The 22,410-nt window shown below is 42.2% G+C and overlaps 1 protein-coding gene across 1 annotated transcript; it reads right to left on the reverse strand.

Annotated features, from left to right (window-relative positions):
* Nucleotides 1-261: 261 nt before the first annotated feature.
* On the reverse strand, nt 262-10,203 carry LOC145439465 (Krueppel-like factor 6). The gene is made up of 4 exons (XM_080316953.1): nt 8,435-10,203; nt 5,948-6,632; nt 4,274-4,397; nt 262-2,386 (listed from the first exon to the last, which is right to left on the reverse strand). Exons 1-4 carry the CDS (start codon nt 8,534-8,536, stop codon nt 2,335-2,337), a joined length of 963 nt encoding a protein of 320 aa, XP_080173079.1. The 5' UTR covers nt 8,537-10,203; the 3' UTR covers nt 262-2,334.
* Nucleotides 10,204-22,410: the final 12,207 nt, after the last annotated feature.

Below are 22,410 nucleotides of genomic sequence, written 5' to 3' on the forward strand. Positions count from 1 at the left end.
AAAATATGAAGCCCACTCTGTTGCCAATGTGCTGCTCTACACACGGTGCAAACTGATATCTCCACCTAACAAACATCTTATCTATGTAGCCGGTTCGCAGTATGTTGAAAGCCATTGAACTGCTTTCAACATAACATCTGTGATATGCTATCCTTCGCTAACTATTAGCTAAAAACTATGATTCAACCCGTTACTATCACTACCAAAATGGCAAGCTGTCACGTCAAACGACATGCACCCAAATTCACACGAGTCAAGGTAAACGGTAGTTCACACCTTTTTAATGATTGGTATCTTTCGGTTATAACAAAGGTTTTTCTCTTACACGTGCATAAGCGAAATAAAAAATAAACGGCATCAAAGAAGAGTTAAAACTGGATCACAGAGCCGCGAATGCCAAGGCAGTCGCTTCACAGTTAGTATATATTTATATATAGATATATAGAGAGAGTAGAAAGGAGCTCCCGATAATGTCAGTGTCATCCAACTATTCGATGTTGTCACTGGCAAGGTGGAACGATACCATTGGAGGATTGTGACTTTCAAACTATGGTGTGGGATATTGTGACGCGAGCTCACCCTGGGGCAGGACAGGGCCCGGAAGGTAGCGGACATCCCGCCGCCCTAGGGAGACCGCTTTGTTTCGAACAGTGTGCGGCGAATTTGCATAGGGTTTGACCAAAATCACACCGGATTCTAGCGTCCCCGCGGACGCGAGATGTCGACCACAAGTCACCAAGATATCATCGGGAGATACGACTCAACCAACTGTAAGAGTCTATGGTTGACAGGAACTTGAACATCGCAAAATTTAGCAAACAAAAAAATTAGCAAGCTCGACAGTTTATCAGCGACGAATAGTCGCTACAAGCAAAGAATCAGGCCTTCAAAATTCACGAATAACAGTAACACCGATCGAAGCGCGAAACGCCGGTATTTCACTGATAACGATAATTAAAGGAATCGAAATCATAATCATAAATCGGCAGGGCGTCATGATTAGGGGTGAGAAGCGAATAGCTGGATAAAGTTTTACACTGCCAGTGCAGCACCCCGTCATATTGATCACCGAGGTACGCTCTTGGCGCCGTAATTACTTATCCGCAATCTAAAGCGCCGGGGCAATGTCAAGGAGGCTCCACACACCGGATTTACGGCCTGACAAGCGTTGAGTGCAGCCCAGTAGACCATTCAGGAAATTCTCAACTCTCGGTGATCAAGCTGTACCAGGGTTGAGCCGGCAGTGTGAACGGCGCTTTGTGGGTCATTGCGAAGTTATGGATTAATTATTTCAATGCGATCACCAAGAAGAATATAGACAAAAAGAACTCCATTATCCTATATACAAGTGTTTGATTAGCCGCGGCGATACTCTACAATCGAATTTCACACAAAAGCCGGCAGTGTCGAGCCGTTTATATACTTTTACGAATTTCGCAAGGCTACACGCGATCGAAACATAATCAAAAAATATATCTGGCTTTTAAAGATTTTTTCTTTCATTTTTTCACTAGTGACTGTCATGGGGCACAGTGCGCAAAGAGATATAGACTTTTTTCTGGGTAAAAAGTTGGTTTTTCTGAACGCCGGCAGGCGTACGGGGAGATATGCGTCTATTTCTTCAATCGTCAGCGCTCGCAATTAACAAAAAGAACATTAACGCTCTCAATATCGGGAAATGTCATCCGCAATAGCAAACAGTAACTCTCGCAGTTGCAACAAAGAATACACAACATAAAAGAGGCGACTATGCGTTCGCTGCGTAGCGGGCGCACGTTCTAAATCGCTACTCCCTGATTGAGAATCAAACTTGTTGCCGAATCATTCGCATTGGCACGAAAAACGCAGCAAGAAGAACCTTACAACACTCTAGTTTAGTATAGAACGCAAGCTCGCTACGCATCAGTGAACACAAATCAAAAATCGAGACAGTCATCATTAAGAATATGCAGAAGAGATCATGGGGAATGAACTGGTATTTGTGTGAGTCCATGATCCCGACACGCAAACGTAAGTGGGGTAGGGGGTTCACACGAACAAGAAACGGTCCTGCATATGTCATAACAATGACGCCGTGAGAAAAATCGTGCACGATTAATCTCGAGGTGAAATTATCTAAGGAAACGAACGTAGAAAGAAAGTTTACAGATGGAGATAAAAAATAGTGGCCTATCCGCAAAGTAACAGGCAGTGGCCACAGCCTCCGCCGTTGAGAAACTTCGTCTTTCGACTGTCAGATCGCCCGTTCGAACTGATTTTTACTGCATTTTTTCAAGTCTGCCGCTCCGGGCCGTGTCGTGACTACATCCCGCGCAAGAACCCGTCGTCGCATGGTCAAGTATGCCTCTTCATATGCAAAGCTAGATGATCGGACCGCGAGAAGCATCTGAACGAAAAGAATCATTCTTAATCGGATTGCACAACGTATTCAAGAGAATGCTAATAGAGCTGAGCAAAATCAAATACCCAGGTGACTTGTTTCCGAATGGCGAAATATTCCAGTATATCTCAACTAACTAAGTTTATGTATGTACCTTATGCGAACACAAAGATAGTAATGCCAGATCCACAGCACGAAGATAATGTGCCAAAATGTGGTATTTTTCCGACCATGCCTATTTCACTGGAATTATAGGCAATGCTGTCGGTTGATCCCGTTTTCACAGGATTGTCATTTCCAACAAGTTAAAAAGTTGCAAATTACAATTATCTTTGATATCTATCGCTACGCGACTCGAATCGTTGCGTCGAGTCCAACAGGTTACCAACAACTACCACGACAATGCTCTGCCGATCTCCTATTGCGCTATATTCAACGCGTCACCTTGCATCGCAGCTATTATCTTTGATAAAATGATTGAATTACCTCCGTGACGAGGGCAATATGCTCGTCATCGGTACTACGCCGGGCGCGTTGATCAACGCATTACGGAGCGGTTATGCGATACCGAGCTGGCAATGCTTGGGTCGGCAATACAACGCTCATAGTAACAGCGTCGGGGTCACCGGTGGGCGAGAGAAACGGTTAGCTTGGAACGCCGCCGGGCATAACATAACGAATGGTTTGAAAAGCGCGCCAAATACCGTCAACAGCGATACAATGACACTTGATTCTACTATACGCCGAAAGCGACGCGCGGACTGGTGTGTCAACAATGCGGGGAACGGGACTAAAGTCCTATTCGCGAGGAGGTTTCCGTAGAACGCCAAGTTGTACTTCATAGAACACTACAGACTGATTTCGTGTCACTGGCAGTGTCGCATTCATCATAGTCGAGCATACATCTCGAATCAGTTCATAAAGTCTCATGATCGCACATATCGGCGTTCTAGGGAAAACGTTTACAGAGACCTTGGGGATACATAATTTCAGTATAAAATCATGTAGTATACTTGGATTGAATGAAATTAAGTCGCATAGTTTCGGCTGACTCTCGTCAGGAGTAATCATCAGCAACTGGTGCCAGCCAAAAATATTCGGGTTTATTTCAATATGAATATACTACTCAATCGTATACTGACAATGTGTATACCTAGAGAACGATGGTCTCGCACATAGCTGTACAGTGTGTACTCATTGAGAACTTGCGACCAGTAAAAAGCAAGCGAAAATACCCATACTTGAGCATCAACAAACCCACACGCAAGCTATGCGGTAATGCCGGAAGACCCACTCATTCATCCGTTACCGGATCGAACCGGTATCATCGGTAGCGGTGTATATCATCAATGAACCATATCCGTTTGCGAAGTCAACGCGCATCAAATATTATGCTGAACCTTGCCATAGGACTACGAAGAGGTGGTAGTACATAAGCACTAAACACTCAATCATTTAAGTTCAAGATAATGTCACAAGACAAAAGGCGAAGCGCACGGAAATCCGGTATGAAGCAACGTGTGCCACGCTGCGCAGTGTGCACTGTTCAATAACGCATCGACATCGACAGTTCTGAAGCGAGGTGCTTCGCGGCGAATCGGAGAGTAGTTGATAACATATATATGCTGTTTGTGGTTAAGTTAAAAAAGACTCGAAAATACTGATCACATATGGAGCGAATGCAATAAATATATACATCTACACAGTACATCAAGGGTGCAAAAGCAGCATAAGGACAAGCTGCATACCATGCTAATCGCAAACCAGAATGTCTTGCGACTCACTCTTGTAATATACAGCCGCGAAATTTACCAATAAAGTGCCACAATCACAGTACAGCAATGTAATCACCAGTCGCTCATGGCGAAGCGAAGAATATATGCTCGAACGTACCTTTCACATTGACTGCATTTGAAAGGTTTGGCACCGGTGTGTTTTCTATAATGACGGGTTAGTTCATCACTCCTAGCGAAGCGCCATTCGCATCCTTCCCACGTACATTTGTAAGGCTTCTCCCCTGCAAAGCACGATATGTTTTTTTCAGTGTCGCTATTTGCAGTAAGGTACATTATATAACAATTAGAAAGGAGAAAATAATTCACAGTTTCCCAGACAGAATTTGTAGATTGGTCCATCCAACACCGACACGACAGGTCACAATATCAAGCTGGTTTGGCAAGGAAAGCACACAAATACATGCTCCCGATTTCCTAGTTTCGGTAAGGTTTTACGATCACCGGCAATCGTGCGTCTGAATTTGAGTTGCGGCAAATACACAAACAAAGCCAGACCACGGATGTAGGCAGGGGAAATGTGACGCACAGGTGACGCCGGATGAATAATCGTGACAAATTTGGATAAAGACCACCGAGATTTCCAATGTATTCCGCGTTCATGAATACCATCAGAAATAACGGGGGAAAGTTTAATCGCATACAAGCGAAAGTTCCAAGTCGAGGGATATCACCAATCGAAATAAGGTTACTATGCCGACTAAACAACTGCGGCCAGTACTGCTAGATGCGAGCAACCGCGTGTATTGTTAAAACGTTGATCCAATGAGGCCACGGTCTCTAGGGATGGATTCGGAGCTCCAAAACTAATCGATTCTTTATAAGCAAAAATCGCGTTGACTACGGCTAAATTCTCGGTGTTTTTTTCAAGCTGACTAGTCCTTAGAACGATATCAAAGTCAAGCAAGTTTCGAGCACGACAAACCGCCCCCTTGGGAAATATTATTCGAACAATGCACTTCTAACCGGTGTACAGTACCGGGAAATCGGGATTAGTCACTATATCAGAATACAACGACTCATAGAGTTGTGGTTTATCTGTAATACTCATGCGTCGCCCGGAGGAATGGGGAATTATGGATATTGAGTATTACCAGTTACACTACACGAGATCTGGCGATGTTACAATCCCCCCGTACAAGGATAGGATTGCTACAAGCCCCGAATGCCGATGGCCAATGGGAATTCGCATTTGTGCCGGCGAGGCAGGCCTCTTGAAATATTGAACACATCGACGCGATTCAGACCAGCAGATCGATACAGACAGCGTGGCTATGCCGTAAGAGACATTGGAAAGCTACGAGGCTTCCCGGAGCGCACCTGTTGGGCCAAATGAGCCGTAGTGCACCAGGGACGCATGCGAGGCATTCGCTGCTATCAATTTATAGTCTACTCTTGATTATTCATTCCTCCACGTCGGTAAGTAAAGTCGAAATACCAGCAGTTTCTACTGAATGAATACCAAACAGCCATCAAGATAACCTGACCGCGACATGACATATCGATCTCCCCTACCGACACATGCCAAATTTCTTTAATCCACTTGTCTTTTTATTCGCCAAGGTGTCTGATTAAATGACTACCCCCAAGTCGTTTCGACATCCTCCTATCTATTCTTCTCATCGCAATCTTGCGGTGCTTTGATGCGATCAAAATTTCAATCAAATATATGACTGAGTGAATGAATCAGATTGGTGACATAATCAGCTATGGGTCATGTTCAGTAAAAAGTTTGGTTGCCAACAGGACTCGGCCGAATAGGAATAGCTGGTACCTGTATGAGTCCTTTGATGAGCCTTCAGATGTGAGCTCTTGGTATAGACTTTTTTACAGTTGGGATAATTGCATCTGTGTATTCTTTTCTTGGACTCGTCCTCCTCCGTAGACGCAGACTTGACCCGGATGTTCGCGGTGTTAACCGCTGAAACAGTTTTCAGTGCAGATCGACTCTTGCCCGCCTGACCAGTCGAATACGGCCCGGTCTTAACCCTTGGGACTTGGCTTTTGAAAGACCCGATGCTTATCCCTGGAATTGTTAATGCTTTCGTGTGTAACTGTCCGGTAAATTTCTCTACATTCAAAAAGGTTTGCGATGTCATTGAATCCGTCTCGTTTTCTGGACTTGGCGGAGGGGTTATCAATGACATGGCGTTGGTCTTTAATACTTTCAAAGCGGTTATCTGTTCCGAAGGGGTGAACTTATAGGCCGGGGGCGGGCTGAGTTCTCCCGAAGACATTGACGACATCGAACCCACGCCGGACGAAGCGCTTCGTTTCAAACCGCGGCATTTTTTGAATCGGTCCAGTTTTATCTCCTCTACAGACAGTCCGGGTCCCCCTTTGGCGTAAAAGGGAATCATGAACTTATTCCACGGGTTGTTGGCGTCTGTTGGAGGCGAAGGCGGGCTTTGATAGGTCTTCGGTTCGGATTGGAGGTATTTTTCCATCTCGAAACATGTCTGAAATAGAGGATGATTTAATGAATCGTCGACGACAATTGTAATTACATAACAGTTAGTTTCAGGGACAAACTATGGATCATTACCAACGAAGTATATAGACTATTCGGTGCAGGTATATTGTTAACGAGATATCCAACCGCGAAAAGGCCCAACGGTTTTCATGCCTGATTCATAACATCATAAAGACTTCCATTGCATCAGAACTACGAAGTAAATGATTCCCACGGGCAATCGGGTCTACTCGGCTTGACAAGGTTAGTTGGCGATGAATATGCAAGATACTGAAAGAATATAATATATGGAGTCTTCTCTTGTCAGGCGTCCAAATGTATTTTACGGTGGGACGTGGTAATCCGGTGAAACCAGTACCTGTAGCGCCTATTACTGAAGCATCGTTATATTAGCGGATATTATTTCAATCGATCGCTCATGACGAGTGTTGAATTCCATCCTTCAATGCTGACTTTGAGCAACGTCTAGATCTGCGAGTTCCTCACAATTACGAACTTCATAAAAGGCAGCGGTTAACTAAAATTCTGGGAATGTTCTTCAATTTGGCAGACCGCTTTGTGTACACCTCCTGAATTAGAAGCCATCAGACTCCCAAGCACAGATTTCGCTAGTCGTTTGATAATGGCTGCGGTTAGCACTACCAGATAGCCGAGTCACAGCACAATAATGATGTTTACGATAGAAACGACCTATTTTCCTTGCGTCCATTCCAACGGGCCCGTTCCAATTGAGATCACAATGGTTCCGATTTAGGTTGAATGATACGTTCGATCTTTCATGGACTAAAATATTATTGTGTTTGATCTCGGGTCTTTCTAGCGTACACCTAACACCGTCACTACGGTTTCCATAAGGGAGCGCAGTATTTCTGCTTCGGTGATCACAAACAAAGTGACTGGCCAAGACAAACAGCAGACTACACGTTGCGACTCGAATGTCATTGTGAAATCAAGTCATTGTGAAATCAAATCTGTTGAATCTATAACGCGCGATCATGAAAAATCTATTTTTCATTGTCGATTGAAGCTTAGAGATAGATAACTTGGGTTTATTCATTTACGAACCGTGTTGGTTAAGACATGCACCGGCCTGCAGATTGTATACAGTAATCTGTGCGCGGCAGAGCGTGTCTTGAATTCGGCTGTTAGCATTTCCTGCAGCGTTGGTGACGCATGCAGTTAGTTTTCAGAAGACCACCGAACAATAACAACGTACTGAATTATGAGTGAGGAACATTTGGTAGCCAACTTGCAAATGGCCAGTTACAACTTACTGAAAAGGTAAATTCACACCTATTACATATTTCATAATGGCAAGATAAGGACATAATAAACTACATGTCGTTTTATGACGAGTGGTTGTCAGAAGCATGGCTGGCAATGCACTGATACATGCAATCCAAAGCAAAATGACTTGACTGCTAAGACCAGGCGCCAATACGTAGCACAACTATTCGATAAAAAAGTTGATGTGTAAAACCACATGCGCAGTGTACAATATCCAGAATGTATTATGAAGGCAGACTATGCTACATGCCCATTTGTGAGTCAAGGATATCTACATATCTCCGACACGAAAATCAAGGGATGCGAATCCAGATGTTAGTCGATATACTCCAATAGTGAATACTGATCTGATATACATCCAGCCAGTCACCAAGTCAATCATTGCGAAACATTTTAGCAAACGCGTGCTGAGACTGCACAATGCACAATTGCAGAAATGCACGCATCTGACGCAAGCACGTAAATTTTACTACCTAATACTATAGCCGGTTGCGTTCCCACCTGTTGCCAATTTTCTTCCAAACTTGGCTTCGACGAGAAGTAGCCAGTATCATGTATGATTTGTAACTCTCTGAATATATTCCCACACGGTAGTACGTCCATTCTGCTGTCGATATGCTTATTCCTTCATTCGCGGGAACACCGATTCTTAATCGTCCCCAATTAACCAAGCTGTAGTACTGATCTGTCATGAGTAACAACGAAACACTGTTACAGGTACACAGACCAATCAACCGTTCGTTTAGTAGGGCTTCATAGTTAACCGAGGGCGAGCGGTATCTCAAGCAATCGATTTATTGGCGATCAAACGAGATACTCCACGTCTCGGCAGTTTACGAATTTCCCTATGGGCATCAACTTAATATGCGTGGTATCATATATCAATTACGACCGTGTGGTTACGAAAAATCTGCAATCGCTGATTGAATTAAGAAATAACGGCACTGCCAACAATACTTCGGTTCAGTATAACGCCGAGCGTTTTTCGCTTGTATGAGTCTTCACGACGCGGAAACACAGTCTACTTGCTCGAGAACTATATGGATGATGTATCCCTACCGCAATTACGACACTTAGGTACGTTCAGATTTTTGTTGATTTGGGTATAACGTCCTACATCTAGACACAGTAAACGAAGCACATCCTTCCTATGCTCGATCTTATCGCAACTGAGCTGCCCGTTCTCTGACATCTCTTTCCGGCAGTAAACATGACTAGAGTCAGGCAGGATGACAGCCGCGGTTCTGCTATCACTGCTCATCCACTGATATCATCAACGTCCCTTGGTTTTAAGACGATTAGCGAGACGCTTCAGTCTTGGTGGGAGAAACGGAAGAAAACCTTCGGGAATATCACAGCAGACAACTGACGGCATAGAGAGCTCTTGTTGTGATGCTAATCTCTGCTTATTTCCCGCGTGAAATTTGATTTACCGGCGATCTCGTATCCTACAATCGCATTCACATAGTAGAGAAGCAACTAACATGATATTTCTAATGCATGCTACTCCTGGTTGGTCGCATTTGAGTATAGTACATTTCGAATGATGCAGAATTTCTTATACTAGTCTCCGGTTTCTGCGATTTAAATCGTGGTCACCTTCAAAAATTCACCTTTTTTCGCCGCTTCATCACAATTTGTAGTACGCTGAGCGACTTTTTGAAAAGGAGAAGAAATTTTCTATCCATCCGAAGAAGAGCAGATACCGGCGAGAGAGTTTACGCATCGCTAAACGCGAGACGGTAAATTACGTACACTAAGCATTCCGAGCGACCATGCCATATATGGCGTGGCTGTATATGACAAAGAGTGCTATTTATAGCCGAGTATATAAATCGAGCTCTCGCCAGTTTCTGCTCGACATTGTTGCCAATGCCTGGCCGGCTAAGCAGCTCTGTTCTTTTCGCGTATGCCATCCTATGCACTCATTTGTATACTAATCCTCATTAGAATTGTGGAAATATACCAATGTCTTACTTGCGATATGAATAAGGAAACCGAGACCGCGAAGCCTACAACAGTTTACACATATCACTCATTTTCTTTCATATTAATACTTGACTGGGGTAATTCTGCAAATGCTACCGCCGCAAATATGCAACTATTCTGCATAACACAATACAGAGATACAGGGAGATACTTCCATGTTTACTCTCTCACAAATTGTGAATACTTACAACGCTTGAGAACTTCGAAGCAAGAGCACACAAAGAAGTCTCCCATGTTTAAACTGTAGGCAATATTATATTTTACGATAAGCCCTCACGCAAATTAACTTCCTTATTGGGGATCATTAGAATATCCACTTGATAGATATTGATTTTCTTGAGTAAAAGGCAATGCGCTTGCGATAAATGTAAAGCTCATTGAAAACGAAAACCGGTATACTATACCCTAGTATTGACTATGTAATGTTACCTTAAACTGCATACAGACCTTACTTATCTAGATTGGTGAATTGCCGTCAATTTTGCCTCACAGATCAGAATGTAGTATTTTTCCACTGTCAAACTATAGAGCAGTCAAGCTATAATCAACTCGATTATCTCCGCAAATCTTAAATTTAACGGAACGCGTGCTAGTATGACTCTCTACATAGGTATGAAAAATTCTGCAGGCTCACCAGCGGTGTGCAAATGAGTTATATCGCATATTGAAATGGCACTAGACCAAATAAGCATAGTATCTTCCAGGTCATACTGACTCGTGTGTGCTATTGAGACGCAATTTGACAAATGAATCAACACAATATATAGCTCGTGAGAGCGACGATCTTCGCAATTATATATATAGCGGACAATTTGTGAAATGTACCTAATTGTCGATTCTCCTTACCGATAAGTTCGACGACAAAGGTGCTTTAAATCGAATGATTCTTTGGTAAAATGAAAATACGTTCGGTTGATCGGGGCCCCAAACTCAATGTGTTTACGGCGAAGAGTAAAAATTACGTCATAGTCACACTGCTGATAACTTGTTGACTCGTGACCGCACATCATGGAGATGAGACTCGACTATTTCATTGTCACTATTCGGACCACATCGCCATAATCTGGTTGAGAGGACCAAGTCAATTTGGTGTCAGGTTTCGATTACACTCCCGGTGAATATTCTATGAAATGCGATATCCTGACTCACCGTAGCCTTCTGAAGTAAGCTATTCAGCACGGCAAACTTGTTTCCACGAGTGGGAAACTTTCGTATTTGATTACCACTGTAGCATCTGCGCTACAAAATCTCCGAGTCTCCCTAAGCGCACGCAAGATGGAATGTAAACCCGCGGTAAACATATTTATATGATGTAAGCTGGTAATTGAGTTGGGCGGAAATTTGAGTTTTGCGCTAAGGAGTGGATGTTATGCATAACGTCTGAAGTCGTCAGCACTTAAAGTAGATGTTCAAAACTCCGTAAGTATATATATATATATATATATTGCCCTCAGCATCATTGCTTCCTGATTTTATTCCATACGAATCGCGACATATGTCATTGACAACCGTATCAGTAGTATCACCCTTGAGTGAAGTGGTGAACAATATTCGAGCAACGTCTACATATTGTGACTAAGCTCCGTGATTCGGCAGTTTGGAGAAACGGAGTTCCTGTCTAATCATGCCGTAATTTTTCTCAACAAATATTTGATGAGAGATTATGTCATCAACGCACTGTACAAGTGCAACGGTCTAGTTATAGTTTAATGACCAACGGCCCACACTACATACTTTCCCAACACGAGGATATCACCTGGAAGTTGAGTTCGTTATATACCTAATGCCGACATAGGTTGCATTATCTGCATCATCGAGAGGGTACCTTTGATCATGTAATATGAGCTGGACAAATTGTCGTCGAAATATAATCCATGCTTGGTATTCCAGACTTACGTCACCGGAATATTTCATAGCCTCCGTGCTCGGTTGGAAAAGTGTTGTCTACTCGACGAAAAATATCTAGTCACTCTACGCCCTTCGGCCTTATGTCAAAGACATAAAAATTGACTTAGAGTCACAGATTTACGATTGAAAACCCAATCCATTTATTATCGTAGAGCAGTCTATTAAACGCATTTCGGGTCTTGTCCCAAATTCAGACCTTGTGATCGCTTGAGAGATGGATCAGCAAATGATGGCAATATGTTACCCCAAATCAATACTTCGGATTTTCAGTGGGATGCTTCATTACCAAACCTATACATAATCTATAATATCACGGATCATTAGGGCCCTATTAGAGCAACATCTTGATTCAGAATCAGCGGACTTGTTAGAAATACAATAATTGACCGATTCCCGATTAAATGCAGTTATAGATCACTGGTCCAGTAACTCGTAACCCACAAGTCCCCACGGTGTAAGGGGACATATTTGTCCACTCCCTTCCTTTTGTTTCATTCGTGATGCGTGTCGGCCCTGCGTTTGGCGTCGCGAGGAATGCAAGTGATTCAGCTATAAACGCGAACGATTCTAATTTGGTTCATTGCTGTTAATTTTGCTATATCGCCATTCAGTTTTCCACGAATACGACTTTGAGTCATGGCGCAAAAAAGCTTTGGAACAGCCGCAATGAATCCATTCACCACATTAAAGAAGGAGGGAGACGTGAATAAATTATTTTTACCGTAACTGACATACTTATATAGACAGAAATGGACCCACTGGCTTTGTACGGCTGGGACTCATTACTTAATAAGTTATATAGGAGTTTGATCACAGATATTTGCATTATATTCTTTGAATACAAAGGTTCACCCTAATAATTGTCGTCTCTTGTTGAAAAACTAGCTTACGTTCTATTTTTTACCTGAAAACCCTGCTCTCCGAGTGGAGTTTTTTTGCCTTGTAGGAATTTGTCGGATTTTTTACTAATAGCGACAAGACTGAAGACGCTACATTGCCACCGGGCGGTTAGAATGTAGCATATGTTCGACATTTCTTGGGAGTAGCTACTATGGTTTCAAATTTCGGCTACAAATCTCGACGAAAAATAAAGGCGTTCTGGGTACGATCAGCATTCTGAACATTCAAAGTTATTGCGTCGCCGTCCGAATTCGAATCACAGACTATATGTATGGTATACGTGCATTAAAGTTTATAATTGAGTTCAATTTCAAATAGTTCAGTACGTGGCACATCCACTCCTGGCGTAGTGTGCGAGACCTTAACAGTCAGAAAACGGTATTTCTGTGTGTATTATGATTAGCACGATACTCCTCTATGATTTTTAGAGTCGTGGCGCCTTTACGACACACTTTCCTCATAATTTTGTGTCATTCTTATCTTCAATTGCTAACAAACAATTTGAAATGCTGTGTGGACTATATAGGCTGTGTGCCGCTAAAACTATAATGCATTATAGTATTAGATGTCGGTCGGTAGGGTTTGATTTTGCAAAACAGTCTGGCTGTACAGGTGAGATGTCTCAGAAATGAACAAAGTAGTTCGCTCTTTCCCATGTCCAAACAACAGAAAATCCTCTCCCTCAGAGAATGCATCATATGGTTATTGTCGTACTACTGGAAACAATATCACTTTCCTGTACGCTCATAATCGGTTGGTATGTGAATCATAACGGAGCACCAAATAGGGGCATATTACTTGGCCTTCCGGGATCGGTTTTGCTTTAGTTTTCATGAAATTCCGTCTCCGTTACTCTTACGTAATGTTATGTTATAACTTTATAATGAAAATGAACTCGAATAGTGAAAGATATTCGTCTTGTACCATAGCCGATATCGATATCCCTATACGACGTTGCCACATTGTCGTAAGCAGAATTGTATTGACCATAAAGTCGTATCCAGTCAAATTCAGAACTATGCTATGGATTAAGCGATTCTTTGTGCTGGATTTTACGATGGAGTCAATATGACGAACTCGCAATTTTACAAGGCTGTCCTGGAGAAGTAAAGGCCAATTCATGCCGGTGGTATGCGTTTTGTGTAGCGAATAAATCGAAACTATTTCATTTATTCTTTCATAAGATCATCACCAGTTGCAATGATCATGTGATGGTGATGGAATTTAGAGAAAAACATCACATGAGACTACACGATCTCAAGTCTCTTACACAGAGTTGCCTTTGCTTTAGATTGCTTTTATATCACATGGAGGGTGTATGCCAGATTGAGAGACCGCATATGATCGTTTCGGCACCCTCCTATCAGCTCATTAAAATCGGAGTGTATCTAGTGCATCGCATTGTACAAAGTATCTCTTGCACAGATGAAAACACAAAAACTAAGATTATATAATTATTTTAAAGACGACTCAAAAATTTCGGTTTACTCCTGCATAATCATTGTTACCCTACATGCTGTTACAATTTCCACCTGCTCCATCCTTTCCATAATATAATATAGCCTACTTTGTCGACGTACCTTTGGTGTTTTTTTTTACATTCATTCAGTTGTTCATTTTTTACTACACGATGCTTGCGATAATATAATAATCGTTGGGTTATATTTTTCATCTGAACAAGTCACACACAATGTACAATGCGATAAGACACAATGCGACGTAATGAACAGATATGAGGATGTCGAACGACACGCATGCCGTTGCCATCCTTTTAATCTAACATCCACCTCGGTGCCCTATGTCGCAGTTCTTTTTGATGTCGATCTTGTTGAAGCCGCGGCCCTTTCTACTAGTTCTTTCCATTCCTTGAGAGTGCCTTCTTTCGTCGGGTCTTTTTCTGATCTTTTTTTTTGTCGCCGTATGAACGGCAACGGCGGGGGAAGAGGAGCCCAGATAAACCTCCGACGGGAATCAAACCAGATCCGCCAGAGAGGTGGGCGCTTATCGTTACCACTACGCTATCTCCCCCGCTGACAGCGACATGATGGGGGATAGTCGAAAACATCAGGGTTGTAACCAAGTTACAAGGTTCCGAGTCGCAAGTCAATCTTAATTTTATAGTTTTGACTCGAGTCCAAGCCGAGTCCGAGTCATAGTGTTTTGACTCGAGTCCGTGTCCAAGTTATTGTGTTGACTGTTCAGCTCCGAGTTAGTGTCTTGTGAAACCCACTTTTTACATCTATGCTCTCTGATATAGAATGCTTCGCATTCATAACATACTAATTTTCCACACTTTCGAAAGTTTCTGGTAGCATTTTCAAGTAGCCTACCAGTACTTACAGACGAAATAATAATAATTCTTCGAAATTATAATGAAATGCCTGCCTTTCTAGACCCAGTCTCGAGTCACATGACTTGGTCCGAGTCATGCGCAATGACTCGAGTATAAATCGAGTCAACGCACAAATTGACTCGAGTGGAGACGAGTCATTTTTCATTTTCAAGGAGATGACTCGAGTCAAGTCGATTCACAACAAAATCGTGACTCGAGTCATTATACAACCCCGGAAAACATCCCCTGAACGAACCTTTAAAACATAAACTTTTGCCTACAGAAAGCCTATTAATAGGAATGAAGACAGTTTAAAAATCAGATATGCGAAATTGCTGGAAATGACGAACGAAATATCTAAATGTACAAGAAATGAGAATAAATAGGTTCCAATTCACGAACCGGGGTATAGACGAAATCGACATGTCAATTCGAGTTCCGATATGATGTCAAACGATGGCTAGTATAGAAGCTTTGCTTCGTAATAGGATTGGAATTTAAATAGTAGAAGATTGATGGACGGTAGAAAGTTCGCTTTTATCTCCCAAAAATCCAGGCTGCGACCGCGTGATGACCCAAGTTTCGGAACCGACTCCCCTCTGACAAATCTGACAGAGTTTATAGTACTGGCCGAATACTGACATCTAGTGACAGATCGACTTCCACAACGAAACCAAGTCCTTTCTGAACATGATAGGATCTATATCAGGGGCGGGCAACTTCTCCAGTCGACGGGCCGGATATAGGAAAATTAGGAACTTGACGGGCCGGATTGCTGAATCGATACATTATTCGCCCATCATTTATCCACATATACAAGGAATAAATCGTGTTTTAACGCAGCAAACTTCAACTTCTCACCAATATTGACGAGGACAATGTGGATTTAAGAACAGCATCGTCATACAGGCACCACCATGTCTGGTTCTCTCTGATCAATCAACACGCAGTGCAATTACTAATTAAGATTTCAAGGCGTTCGATAATCCAGGTACCCCAAATTTACCAAGATATCAATTGATTAGGGTTTAGTATGTGACGAGATAGCGTGATTGTTCAACTATATGGCCTATTTTATTTCGATATTGAATTCATCCGGCCCGTTGCCTCCACGAAATTTGAAAGTGGCCCCCGACCAGTTTTGAGTTGGCGACCCCTGGCATAAGCGGTGTCTTACAGAGAAGCCTAGAAGTGTACCGTGCTACAAGTCGACGGTTACGAAATCAAAAATAAGAAATATGGGCACCAGGGTTGTAACGACTCGAGTCACGATTGCATATGGTATTTCGGCTATTTCTACTGGTATTTGAAAATGCGACCAGAAACTGCTAAAAGTGAGGAATATCATTATATTATAAATGCGAACCATTCGATATCACCAAACAATAATACTTTAACTGTAAACTGAGCAGTCAACACCATGATTCGGACTTGAACCTCCGCTCGCTGACTTGGACTCGGACTTGACTCGGTGGTGAATCGAGAATGACTAGACTTGACTCGAGTCAAAACCGTAAAAGTGAGCTTGACTTGTGACTCGGGGCCTTATTGTGACTTGGTTAATACCCTGCCTGGTGTAAATGACCATTGCAGTCGACACACACCATGGTTACCACAAACGACATTAGTGTTGAGTACATCGTAAATGCCGATAATCCAATTAGTCTTCTCGCTTCGACGAATTTACGCGTAAGCTCCACCCTCGCTCGCTGCGCATAGGGGCCTACAGTTGTATAATGACATACAGTCACTCAAATTCGACGTATGTAGGCCTAAGCAAGTAATGGGGAATCTAGGAAGACTGCGGCCGCGGGCCACACTATCATGTAAGACGGAAAACTGTCCGCGGGCCGGATAAAATCCCTTCGCGGGCCGGATCCGGCCCGTATGTTGCCCACCCCTGATCTATATAGTGCCAATGATTATGAACCCCAGAACACAATTAATAAATTTCAAATATACGCAAGCATAACAAGGTGGAGTTACTCTTCCACGATACGCGAAATCACCGGTTGGCAAATATAGGTGCCGAAGCCGGTCTACAATTTGACGGTATAAGGTATACCTTATAACGCAGGTATAAATAGAGCATAACCTGTTGATCTAAAACAGTGGTTCCCAACCTTTCTCCATTAATCCCTTCCGTATGGAGATCGACACAAAGTTTCGCCCCCCTGCCATATTTACGGATCCGAAAAAGAGGACATATAATCCGGAAATTTATTCACCTAACTATGATCGCTGGTGAAGTGACTAAAAAAGGTGCTCAAAAACTGTTTCCGCGACTACTTTCCGTTGATTTGACCATATATTTAGTAAACTTTCGCGGCATACGCAGAATAAGCCGTCTCCACGTGCATTTGTGACCGTGTTAATTAAGTATATCTCACTAGACGTTCCATCATTTTCGCTCCCTTATCTCCGTCCAATTGCCGTCTTTGGTATTTTCGCCCCCTGCGGGGCGACATCACCCACGTTGAGAACCACTGATCTGATCTAAAAGATGATTGACGTAAATCCTGAGCACAATTGGAATATCATAGACACATAGGCTCCACAAGCCACGTTTCCGTGTTCATAATAATTATCAAGGCATATTTTCGGGATCGCAAAATTAGATGTTTTTGTGTAGGCCAGTGGTTCTTAACCTTGCCTCCAGCGCCCCTCAAGGGGCGAATTGGATTTTGACGGGGGCGGAAACGGTCAGGGAGTGATATGGGGGGCGCTGGGCTCAGGGGGGGGGGCGCTAAAGCAAATGGCTTCGCAATGGTGTATTATAGTAAAACATATCATTAACGAGTTTTCAAAGCAAATTACCATTCGATAAAACATGTCAAATCTCGAAATTTTTTGACGATGTTTGCTACATATGATTTCTCAAAAATTACACATCATTTTCTGACGATTTATACAAGTTTTTACCTTTTTTTAGCGTTGCGCACGAATTACCGTTGTCAGATTTTTGATTATTGGGTATTCTTCCACCACGAAAAAAATTGCATTATTTATCGAAAATAGAAATAGGCATTTCGGCGTCGGCCATTACCACGCCACGATGTATGAAGACATATGAAGTTTCGGCCAATATGGGACTACGGGAAGTGTGCCCAAACATCGTCAGTGAAAAAACCTTAGCTGAAAAGGTTTGACCTCATGTTGACCGTAAATTTCGATATAAATATATCCAATTGTCCATAGCTGCTTAAATGGCTCGTGCCGAGTTGTCACGTCGAGATAATCTGAACCCCACAGTACAAACAACATCCATCAAAGAAAAAATATTTGCCAGTGAAGAAATAACAATTTGAACCGTGTGCTTATTTTAGTTTAGTACGTTTATGCGATTTCAATATCTTTTGACTATAAAGCGGATAGGTGGTCACAAAATAGCAACATGCAACGAAGTAATTGCACCATCTGGCCCGCCCGAATATGCATAATTATTAATTACGTGCCCTACATTTTCCAAGACAACATCTCATTCAGCGCTACCAGTAAATATTATTACGTGGACTGAGAGGATAAAAATTATAGCGATATAAATATATACATATGCAATTACCAATATTCTTGACCGATTCATTAATCCATTATAGAACACTTTCTCGCCTAGGCGACCAGGCCACATAAACTTTGCTCAACATCGAAATCAGACGACATGAGGGTCTTGTGGGCGAAGCCCCACGGAAGTTTGGTTTATCACCCTAGAACAAGAACAACGTTTTTAAGGGGGCTGACGAAGTGATGTTACGGCCCTACCTCTTACCCATTGTTTTATTACAGTCCTTAAAATATGGCGTGGCGGCGCTAGAGCACCTAAAGTTTTGAAAGGGGGCGCTGGAGGGAATAAGGTTAAGAACCACTGGTGTAGGGTATGCCTTAGAATTGGAATTCCTTCCTGCCCCCAAAGGCTCCACGAACGTTAATCGCGAATACAGCAGGTAATCCAATTAGCTATAATCAGCAATATTGATTAATATTGATTCTTATCTGCTTTCGTATTGTCGAGTTGTAGCGCAATGTCATTTGTCTAGTACAGCGTCAGTCACACTCACAAGACTAGGGTTGTATTTAAATCAAATGGTTGTTTAAAGCAGTGGTTCTCAACCTTTTTCACCTCGTGGACCGGTAAAATTTTAAAAAATATTTCGCGGACCGGTGGACTTTCAGAAATTGAAATCAACCCAAAATGTAGAGTATGAAGCGGTTTTTTGCAAGTATATGGTGCTAGAGAGTGACATTTTAGGGTTTTGATCGTAATTAATGATGTTCATGATGGTATCCATGAGATTTTTCGGTAGTGAGTCTGCTGCGTCAAGGTAAAATTGCCTCTCCCAGATAAACGTGCTACCTCGGAGAGTCATTTACAGTCATTCGCCCCGTATGCCCTGGATTTAACCGACCATGTCAACTCGAATAATATTATTCTCTTCGAAAATATCGTGAAGTGAAGTGTTTGGGAGTCGAACCAAGCACGTTGTCGTGCTACCTTGCTGAATGCTGATTGCTCACTACCACCAGACGTAACCTACTCTGGCTACTACGGATACAATGCGCCGCACGAAAAAACCTGGCACAAAACCAGTGCCGAAAAGGCACTTCGTCAGTCAACCCCCCGAAAAACGTTAGTCTTGGGCCCCAAAGCTAGATGGATGCTCTCACCACTGCTTGAGAGCACATCCGTTCTACTAAGAGCCGGCAGAGAGTCTACGTAGCCTAATCGCTAGAAGCGTGGAAATTTTCTATAATTCATGACCGAATCCGTCAATAATATTGGTAATTGCGTACATATTGCTATATTTTGATTTATCCTATCAGAATCAGATTCTCCAGTAGAGCTGAGTGAGGTGTCGTCTTGGAAAATTTATGGCATCTAATCAAATTAAACATATTCGGGCTGGCCTGTTGCAATAATTACTTTGTTGCATGTCATTAATTCATGACCTACTGTCTGTTATATAGTGAATAGATATTGAAATCGCCCAAGCGTACTAAGCTGAAAGAAGCACACGATTCCAAATAGTTATTTCTTCACTGGAAAATAACTTTCTCTGTGAGATGGCGTTTTTCCTGTGGGGTACAGATTGCCAGTACAGGGAAATTCGGCTCCAGTCATTTAGGCGCCTATGGACAATTTGACATGGGCCTATTTATATCGCGGATTGGTCTACAAAGGACAGTCATTTTCGGCCAAGGTTTTGTCGCTGCCAAGTGTTTGGCACACTTTTCGCAGTCCTGTATTAGCCCAAACTTCATCATGCATTGGTGCATCGTGGCGCGGCAATGGCTGACGCCGAAAATGCCTGATCACTCGATATCCAATTTATTTAGTGACACCAAATTGGACAAAGTGTGAAATTTTGTTTTTAACAGTTGTATAAAGTTTCCACTAAAATAATCTTTCGTTTAGGTTTATCAGGGTTGTAACCAAGTCACAAGACTCCGAGTCACAAGTCAATCTGAATTTTATAGTTTTGACTCGAGTCAAGTCGAGTCATTTCAATTCACCACCGAGTCAAGTCCGAGTTCAAGTCAGCGAGCAGAGGGTCGAGTCCGAATCATGGAATTATGACTCGAGTCCAAGTCCAAGTCATTGTATAGACTGCTCAGTTTCCAGTTAAAGTCTTGGTAAACCAACTTTTATTAACTCTGTTTGGTGATATCGAATGTTTCGCATTTATATTATACCAATTTTCCTCACTTTTAGCAGTTTCTGGTCGCATATTCAAGTACCAGTACCAACAGACGAAATCCCAATAGTGTGTTGGCTTTGGAATTACAATGAAATGTCGGTCTTGGCCGTCTGAGTGTCGAGTCAATGACTTGGTTCGAGTCATGCGCAATGACTCGAGTCCAAGTCGAGTCAATACACATATTGACTCGATTCGAGTCGAGTCGAGTCATTTCCGTATTTTAAAAAAATGACTAGAGTCAAGTCGAGTCATCAGAAATTCGTGACTCGAGTCGGACTCGAGTCGAGTCATGACTCGAGTCATTACAACCCTGATGTTCATTCACGAAATAACTTTGGGCTCCTTCAAGCTCGGCCCCTATCAATTAGGGGTTGTAGAGTGGCAGTTATTATAGTTACTATACTGCACAAAATGAATGAATGGAAAACGAATCATCGTGCAAACTGCGCATTTTAGCAAGTAAGCCTGTACTGGTCGCTCACATGTCGTCAAATGACACGGCTTGAACTTCAAGTCAAATGTTTCCAGACCTAATGCTACCTCACGACGTTCTCAATCAGTTTAAATTTTAATGCTTTATTGATTTTATCAATGGACAAGCCTTCAACATATTGCACCTTGAAATTAAGGTATAAAATTGTAAAATGCCTGGCGGACCGGCAGGTAAGTCGTCGCGGACCGGCACCGGTCCGCGGACCGGCGGTTGAGAACCACTGGTTTAAAGCACTTTTTAAAAAAAACATGTTTTAAACAGTGTTTTAAACAAAGGCCTTTTTTAAAAATATCAATTTTTTAAGCTGTATAATTATGCCATAATTGTGCAAATACTTTCCAGAAAATGCTGTATGAGCCTACCAGAGATGAGCGGATTTGAAATTTCTATGTCCTAATCCAATCCAAATCCGAACCTTCAAATCCAAATCCAAATCCTAATCCATAACTTTTTCATATTCAAGTCCATGTCCAATCCTAATCGGATTCCAAATGGAAATTCAGAAAAAATACTAATTTATGCAATGGAGAGATTCAAAAATTTTCTTTCTCAAGCAACGGTTCACTTGATTCAAGATAACTTAGTAACCATAATTACATTAATAACTGATCTGAATAAAGTTTGTCGCCATTCGCCACACGACATTTTAATCTCCCAGAAAATAGGTAAATCCAATCCAAATCCTAATCCGTTACGAAAAAAAATGTCTAATCCAAATCCAATCCAAATCCGTCAAAATTTCACAAATCCTGTTTTTTCAAAACCTAATCCTAATCCATGCTCATCTCTGGAGCCTACGCACGACGATTACCACCCGCTAGAGCCGACATATATGATATGGGATGGTTGGAGCCCTCGAAATAGTCGGTTTAGCAGCTATTGTCCGTAGATATAGATCGTTGGTACGAAATGAATTTTCTGATGATGATGACCGCCAACCGTAAAAAGGCTGCAAGACGATGTAGTCCTGGTTAAATATATTTTTGGTCCGTAAATGAATAGGGTTGGAAGCCTATTTCGTCAATGGAGCTATATATTTACCTTATATGTTCAATTGTGAAAATCAATCCACTGTATGATATCACAATTGAATATGCGTGACGTCATGGCTTAAAAACAAAACGTGAAAAAACATGTTTTAAACAAGGGCCTTATTTGAAAC

The sequence above is a fragment of the Botryllus schlosseri genome, chromosome 5, assembly GCF_051294905.1.
Source record: "Botryllus schlosseri isolate E-star chromosome 5, Bs_hap1, whole genome shotgun sequence".
Taxonomy (NCBI): domain Eukaryota; kingdom Metazoa; phylum Chordata; class Ascidiacea; order Stolidobranchia; family Styelidae; genus Botryllus; species Botryllus schlosseri.